Consider the following 8,511-nt stretch of genomic DNA (forward strand, 5'->3'; position numbering starts at 1 on the left):
CACGGTTTACCGATGAACCTCCGCAGCTTCGCCCACTCATCATCATTCACTCCGTGGATATGCTGTGATTTTTTTTTAGATGCGAAGCATCTTATGAGGGAGCTTGATCCGGTGGCGTCCGCGCTCCACTGCGCATGCGCCTACTCTCTCTCCCACTTTCCTCCTTTGGTGTTCGGTCGCCTTCTCTCCTCTCCTTCCCCGCGCTGCAGTCGCGGCGCAGCCTCTCCTCCCACGTGATGCAGCCGCACCGCAACCAAATACAGCCTGTAACCCACTCTCTCTTCTCTCTACCCCATTTCATGTGTATATAAGCGCGTGCGCTCGGTCGGCTTCCGTCATTCTCGCTTCGCTCTCGTTCAGATGAGTCGTAACGTCAACGTCGACGTCATTCTCGCTTCGCTCCCGTTCAAATGAGTTGTAACGTCAACGTCGGCGCCAGTTGCAGCAGCACTCCAACCTCCGCCGAGATTGAGATTTTCGCGGAGCAGCAGCAGCGCAGGGCTCGCCACGTAATGATAACACTAACACTAAATACAAACCGCACGCACTAACGGAAACGCCGAGTGAACGTAAACGGAAACTTGGTGTGCACCCCCAATGCTGCTTCCCATCCATGGTTCCCTTTAGTGGGAGATGGTGTAATTTTTTTTCCGCACCAGGCGCTTTTGAAACGGCAGTATAGAAAATTCAATGTTCTCTTTCCGCACCACGAAAAATATCCTAAAAGAGGCTTCGAACAATGGAATGAATAGGAGACCAGCAAAATAGGAGAAGCTGCGAGCGCGCGACGGAGCAAGACGTGTGGCGTATCGGCTCCGTCGATTTTCGGCTGGGGCCACGGCTCAATCCTCTGCACTCCGACAAGAGTGACGTCAATCGACGCAGCAAACCATCTGGATCACGTTGAAACCAAGTTTCACCAGGTGGGCCCACTTTTAAAGATTTTGCGGCCGAAATACACCCGATCACGGGGGCGACGCCGTTACGCCTAACGGCGACGCCGGAGCCCGGTGGCGTGGAACGCCGACGGCGTGGAACCGGCCTCCCGAAGTAACATGACGGCCCCCGCGTCTTTCCTGAGGGATTACGACCCCGAAGGCATGGCCTGGACAACAATTTCAACATGTCAAGACGGAAATTCCACTGTTCCGCATTTTCGCCACCAATCCCTGAATGAAGCGGTCGCGCGTCGCGCGTTCGTTCAAGCCAAGACAGCGGCGCCCAACGCCATCCCGGCTTCCGGCACACCGGCCGGCAAGACGCAGCCTCCTGCATCGCGCGCGGCGGGAAGCAAAGGCAAGGCTATTACCAACTGGAAGCCTCGCCCATTTCCAAGACCGGGCCCGGACGACTTCGTGGTCGTGCTCAAGCCACGCGAACATATGTCGCTGCACCAAGCCTTTTCGGAGAACCGCTACGGAGCACCTTTACGGCCTACCTAGGGCCTGAGCTAGCAAAGTCTGTCATGGTTCTGCCGTCCCGTGACCAAAACCTCGTATTGATCCACACCCCGAACCCGGCAACGGCAGATCGGCCCCTCGGGGAGTTTTCTGTCAATAACGAGCATGGGGCGATTCCACTCCACGGATACCTTCGACAAGACGGAGGCGATGTGTGCCATGGCGTCATCGTCGTAAGCAACTCGGACACCACTGAATCACTTCGAGAGCAGGTGCAATGGAGAGAAGGCACCATCGTCGAGGTGAGGAAATTCGGCTCCTCTAACAAAGCTCGGGTCACCTTCGCCGGGAAGGTGAAACCGCGTTTCGTGCAATATGAGAACATGCTCATCCCAGTGCGAAAATACTACCGGATAATTCCAGCCTGCGGCCTATGTGGGGCCGTCGACCACCGAGCGGATGCCTGTCCCAACACGCAGCCCAACACGTGCGGCCTCTGCGGTCAACAAGCCCCGCTTGTGGAGGGGGTGCGGGCCCCTCACGAATGTGTTCCGCGATGCTCGGTATGTGGCGGTGGACACGCAACAAGCTCGCGGGAGTGTGCGGCAAAATTCCGCACACACAAGATGCTCGCCCCGAAGGGCGGAGCAAAAAAGAAGTCGGCAGCCAAAAAGAAAGGCCGCCATCTTGGCTCCCCCGGTGAGTCACCGAGCAGGGACGACAGCAACACCGAGAAGCCGGCGCCATCAACAGAAGTCGGCAAGCGACCACCGACGCAGCCACCACACGGCAGCGCAGGAAAACTGTCGACGACGCCACCACGCGGGGAGGCCAGGGCCTGGGCCAACGCTGGAAAACATGAAACGCAGGTGAGCGGCACGGGCAGGGCTGCCCCTCCTCCCCCCCCTGCGGCACGCAATGCCGAGCAAACTAAGATAGCAGCTCTCGAAGGTCAAATTGAGATGCTACTAAAAATTTGCGCTTCTAGAATCGCAATCAAAACAGCCTACCACTCCCCCCTCGCCGCCCGCAACCGAGGCATTGGAGAGTGAGCCCGTGGCACCCAGGGCAGCATTGAGCGCGGAAGCTGCACTTGAGGCCCGTCTAGAGGCCCGCATGGACGCCCGTCTAAATGCCTTAGAAAGTCAAATTTCCGCGGCAATCGCCTCCGCTATCGCCAAAATGACAGAAAATATTCCTACTATCGTTGCACAGCACATCGCGCAATCGTCGCGTAGCGTCCGACGAACCGGCGGTCTCATCAAAGACGCGGCCGGCCGCTATCCCAAAACGTCGCGTCGCACTATAGAAACTGAAGTAGAAGACGGAGACAGCTGCTCGCTCTCCGGAATTGAGGATGCCCCCCTCCCCGCGAGTGCTGGCTCCGCAGCTGCGTCCCTACAACCACTCTTTCACTTCAATGACCATGGCGGGCAGCCTTCAAATTAGCCGCTCTACCCGTAACAATTCGGCCACCCCCATACAATTACACAATGGAACTGCCGGGGATTCCGTTCCCGCGCCAAGCGGGCTCACCTCCGGCTTTTCCTCTCAAAATTCACTTCACTTCCCGCAGTGGTTGCCCTCCAGGAGCCAGGGAGCGGCGCTAGCCTTACAAATTATGTCACGTTCCAGCAAGACCCCTCTTCCTGTATATTCGTGCGCAAAAATTATACAGCCAACCAAGTTGATTTGGAACTCAATACTGAATATTCCTATGTGATGGTCACCCTCCTTCCGCTTAAGAAACAAGATGCACCATTACATATACCCAACATCTAGTGTTCTTCCAAGCTTAAAAATGTAACTTTCGCAGCCCTCTTCAGTCGCACCCTGAAGGCTGCGGGCTGGGACCGCCTGGTGATCGTGGGTGATTTCAACGCTCACAGCACACTCTGGGGGTACGTGCGTGAAGAGAAGCGCGGGCGCAAGCTAGCGGAACATGCGTCCACGCTGGGCCTCACTCTTCACACTGACCCTGCATATCCAACGCGGTTGGGTAACTCTGTGACTCGGGACACGTGTCCGGACCTTACCTTCACCAAAAACATTAGACACGCAGAATGGACCAACACCGAGGAAACCCTCGGCAGTGACCACTGCATACTCAACACCACAGTCACAAGCAAACCATTGGCAAGACCCCACGCCCAAACCCGCCTACCAGACTGGACAAAGTTCTGTAAAAACTACACTAATTTGGCCCCTATCCACGAAACAGGTTACCACGCGTGGTCACAAGAATTGGTTACACACCTTCGTTCGACGGAAACTCAAGTTCAACTCTTGGAGGTCCTGCCGGGGGTGGACAACAACCTCCTGCACCTCTGGGAAGCGCGGCACAGCCTCGTCCGCAGATGGCGCCGCCAAAAACACAATCGGAAGCTCAAAATTTGCATTGCCGAGCTCACCCAACGAGCGGCAGAGTACGCGGCCCAGCTCGCCGACTCGAATTGGGTGAACCGATGCAACACGGCTGCTAGACAAATGTCCAGCCGGAGCACTCGGCGGCTCTTTCGCGCCTTGATCGATCCGACCCAAACCAGAGCCGAGACACAAAACGGGCTATCCATAGCTTCGACGGAGACACCTCAAAATTAGCAAGCAAACTACGGGATCAATACCTCTGTGTCCAACATGACTCCCAAGGGCCAGCGTACTCGTATGCAGGTTCCGAGAACTCAGAGCTGGATCAACCGTTCCGGCTCCATGACCTAAAGGCGGCCCTGACTAAAATGAAGCGAGGAACGGCGCCGGGAAGAGACCAAGTAACAGTAAAATTAATTGCCAACCTTCCCGACCCGGCCTACGACGCACTCCTCGCATACATAAACTCAATCTGGCTTGGTGCGACACCCCTCCCCATCGAATGGAAGACCGCCTTGGTCACTTTCATTCCCAAAGCCGAAAAAATTCGGCAGATCCCACGTACCGTGGGAGTCGTTGTTATGCGAAGCATGCGGCGAGTAGGTGACTGTGGCGTAACTTTTTTTACTGAGCGACACGTTACAAAATGACGCTAAAGATTTGTATAAATTTTATACGCACACTTATATGTGTTGAAGAGCCGCATATGTGTTATATAACCAGTTGTTTACGGTTGGGTAACGCTGCCAATGGCGACGTGGGTATTACCAACACCAGAAGCGGTACGGTGATATGTAGTGCTTATACGTGTCCCGAGTACGCACGCACGTTTCACGAACCCGCGTGCATGTGTGCAAGAAGTTCTTGACAGTTCTTGAACAAGGGCATTATCACCGTGATCAGTGAGCACCAGCAGCTGGTCATGACATGTTATAGGATCCGGTCGTGATTGTGGTGACGAGGAGTAACGTTGTGTGGTATAGTATAGAGCTCTTGGAATTCGTGGATGCCTCGGTCATTTCGTCGACAAATTGTCTGTCGACAGAGCCGGCGACATGTCGGAACCTGAAGCCACCCTTCGCGTTGGTGAGGTATACTCCGTCGAGGCTGGTAGGCCTGGATAGTGCTACGTAGACCAACATCAGTGGATGGTGTTTGTCGTATTTGTAGACTACCTGGGCGTATGTGGCCTACGTAGCCTAATCAACAAAGCGGCTGTCAATCAATCTGGCATCATCCTCGATCAGCATGAGGCCATCGCCCAGCCTCGAAAGAAATGAAGAGGACACTGCGTCATTCTGGCTGACTAAGTGCAATTTACGGTGCAGTGATGTGGATATCATATGTAACTTTCGTTAATGTATTCCTGCGGGGTCGAGCAACGCTTCAATATAGCTTGCTGAATCATAGGAATACAAACGTAATGTTTATTAGACTGCTATAAAAGTGGAGCCAACACTGGAACTACAGACGTTAATCTGATATGACGCCTGTATCGTAGGAGCAGACATCGTAGGAGTATCATGTAGTGTTTAATGCTTTCTTGTAAAATTAGATAGCCAGCAGCACAACCACAATTGACGTTGCACCGATATTACGCCTGCATAGGCTGTTTTTCCAAAGCAATTTATAGACCTGGCGTGGGCTCAGTGGTAGAATACCTGATTGCAACGCAGAATGCTTGGGTTCGATTCCTGCTGGAATCCTAACTTTCATTCTTTGCATTCGTTGAGTCAACGCTGCCTGTGTTGGTTTTCCTTAACGCTCTAGCATTTAAGTTAACAATGTCTGTTCTCGCCGCGCCTAGGTAGATATAAACTATCACCTGTGGCGCATACCCGTACACCGTGGCCCGTGGTAAACGGGTATGTGCCACACGTGTCTAGTGGAAAGGGTTTGACGATGTGCGCGACAAGATTTTAACGCTATGCATGTCATGACCCGGCAGTCATATTCGTCAAATCCTTTTACCCTCCCATGCAAATTTTGGTCTACACCAAGTTAAGGAGGCGATAATGAGAGCACCCAGACGTAGGCGGCTAGATAGATAGATAGATAGATAGATAGATAGATAGATACGTAGATAGAAACGCTCAAAGTGCCAGAGGTTCGCTAAGAAATGCTTCGCATTTAAAAGCCATAAACACGGACAACCTCCGCCTCATCTCCCTCACGCCTTGTGCGGGAAAGCTGATAGAGACTATGGTGCGAGATCGGCTGTCCGAGTTTTTTGGAAAACCAATACGTATTCGCAGACACCATGTTCGGGTTCCGCCCGCACCGGTCCGCGCAGGATGTCCTGCTTCAATTACACCGCGAGATTCTAAATCCCGTTGAATACCCCCTCAATGACAAGGTGGTACTCGCCCTCGATTTGAAGGGGGTATTCGACAATGTCACAGACGCACCTCTAATTCTGACGCACCTCTCCCAAACCAACTGTGGACACAACACGTTTCAGGACATTAGGCAATTTCTCTCTGACTGGCAGGCGTATATCCGGATACAAGATGAAGAACACGGCCCCTATCAATTAGGCACGAGAGGTACCCCGCAGGGCGCGGTATACTCTCACCCCTACTATTCAATCTGGCAATGATGAAACTCCCGGCTCAGCTGGAGAATGTTGAAGGGATACAGCACGCGCTGTATGCTGACGACATTACCATCTGGGCTATACACGGATCGGTGGGAGATATTGAAGTCAACCTGCAGCAAGAGGCGCAGATCGTGGACGCCTACGCCCGCCGCTGCGGCCTTCAATGGTCCCCGACTAAATCGGAATTTGTGCACATCCACCAAAGTGCACTACCAAAATTGAATTGTCCTTAAAAAGCGGACCCGTCCCAGAACACGATGAGATCAGAGTACTGGGTCTGTTTATACATAAACATCGCAGAGCAGACACAACATTGGCCAAATTGCGTAAGGTGGGGGACCAGGTGGGCCGGATGGTCCGCCGGGTTTCCAACAAACGCGGGGGCTTACGTTGCAAAAACGCCTTGCGGCTGGCGCATGCATTCGTGACCAGCCGAGTCCTCTACTCGGCTCCTTACCTCCACCTGCGCAAGTTTAATGAGAACGCCCTTGAGGTGATTCTCAGCGAGATGTACAAGCGTGCCCTCGATCTCCCAATAACCACGTCCAACCAGCTCCTTATGGGCATGGTAAACACTTTCGCAGAGCTCTGGGAGGCACACTTGACCAACCAATACACAAGACTTTCAAAAACGACGTCGGGACGCCGCCTATTAGCCCGACTACACATCCACCAACCAACATTGACGGAAGAGCGCGTACGCATCCCAGAAGTCTGGAGATACGCCCTGCACGTGCGCCCTCTTCCGGCCAACATGACACGTGACGACCACAGTGGCAGGCGCTTTGCGCGGGCGGAGGCACTGGCTCGCCACTATGGGAACAAACACGGTATCTTTTACGTGGACGCCTCAGGTCCTCACCATGGGGGTTGGTACACGGCTGCAGTCATCCACCAAAACGTCGCAGTGAACGGCCTAACATTCAGGTCACAAAATATAACACATGCGGAGGAGCTCGCCATCGCGCTAGCTGCCGCAGACCAGGACTCGCGCGTCATCATTACCGACTCGAGAGGGGCCTGCAGAAATATTGAACAGGGGTACGCTCCTCACCTTGCGTATCGCATCCTGCAAGATAGCAATTACGTCGGGGCCCCCGCGTCCCGGATGATCATATGGCCTCCAGCTCATATGGGCCTCGAAGGCAACGAAACGGCACACGCCGCTTCCCGCGCACTCACTTTCCGGGCAACGCCTTCAGACCCTTCCGAAATGGATCCCGAACCCAATCTGGCCTTAACGTATCGAGAAATTACTGAGTTCTATCAATTCGGCCACGCAATTTATCCTGAACCCTGTAAGGGCCTTACAAAGGTGGACGAACGCACACTCCTCCGCCTTTACACCAAAACACTGCTGTGCCCGGCAGTTTTCAAACATTTTGATCCGGCCTGTACAAGAAAATGCCCATACTGTGAGGAGAAGTCTTCGGACGTCTACCACATGGTGTGGGCATGCCAGTCAACCCGGAACCTCGCCCCCCAAAACCACACCCCACCCGGGAGGACTGGGAGGCAGCCCTGCTCGGCTGCTCCGACCTCGCGAGCCAGAAAACCCTGGTCGACTGAGCTCGAGTCGCGGCGATCGCCAATGGGCTCCTGTAATGAGGAGCCCACCTAGTGCTTGTGAGGGGTGGCCCCCTCCGGGCCACCTCGCGCTTACTCCCTGTATAAAGCTTTGATAAAGTTTTTTCCTCCTCCTGCATAATACGCTAAACGCGTTGCTTCCTATGCGAGATAGCCTCCGCAGGCGCTGCGGTACCGCGTACAGCTTTTGCGAATACATTTCTTTAGCGCGTTCACTCGCCGGACATCGATGAGGGAGAAATAAAAGATTTCACCTTTTTATTTCGTCCTTTTAACTAAACAGGAACACTTGTGAACAATTGCTTGAGTCGTCCACTGTCACGTAATGCCAAAACCGGAAAGGCGTGTAGGCTAGCAAGGCGACTTACTCCATTTGCCTCAAGAAATAGGGAGGCGTCATTTTAAAGTGAAAGCCTTAGGTTTGCTTAGGCGCTTCGTTAAACGCGAAAACTGACCAGCGTCCCCCGTCGGCGGCGTCAACATGAGTGATGCAAAAAATCATCAACACGTGATGACGTCACCATATGACGTCACAGATCGCCAAATTTGTGACGTCAT

General features: G+C 53.7%; 1 protein-coding gene and 1 pseudogene across 1 annotated transcript; both read left to right on the plus strand.

Annotated features, from left to right (window-relative positions):
* Positions 1 to 1,055: 1,055 nt before the first annotated feature.
* Positions 1,056 to 4,001, plus strand: LOC125757888 (uncharacterized). The gene is given in 3 exon segments (XM_049414200.1): positions 1,056 to 1,419; positions 1,422 to 2,269; positions 3,183 to 4,001. Coding segments are annotated over 3 exon segments (2,031 nt in total).
* A 2,938-nt stretch (positions 4,002 to 6,939) lies between these two features.
* Positions 6,940 to 7,971, plus strand: LOC125757969 (uncharacterized; annotated as a pseudogene).
* Positions 7,972 to 8,511: the final 540 nt, after the last annotated feature.

Source organism: Rhipicephalus sanguineus, chromosome 3 (genome assembly GCF_013339695.2).
Source record: "Rhipicephalus sanguineus isolate Rsan-2018 chromosome 3, BIME_Rsan_1.4, whole genome shotgun sequence".
In the NCBI taxonomy this organism is placed as follows: domain Eukaryota; kingdom Metazoa; phylum Arthropoda; class Arachnida; order Ixodida; family Ixodidae; genus Rhipicephalus; species Rhipicephalus sanguineus.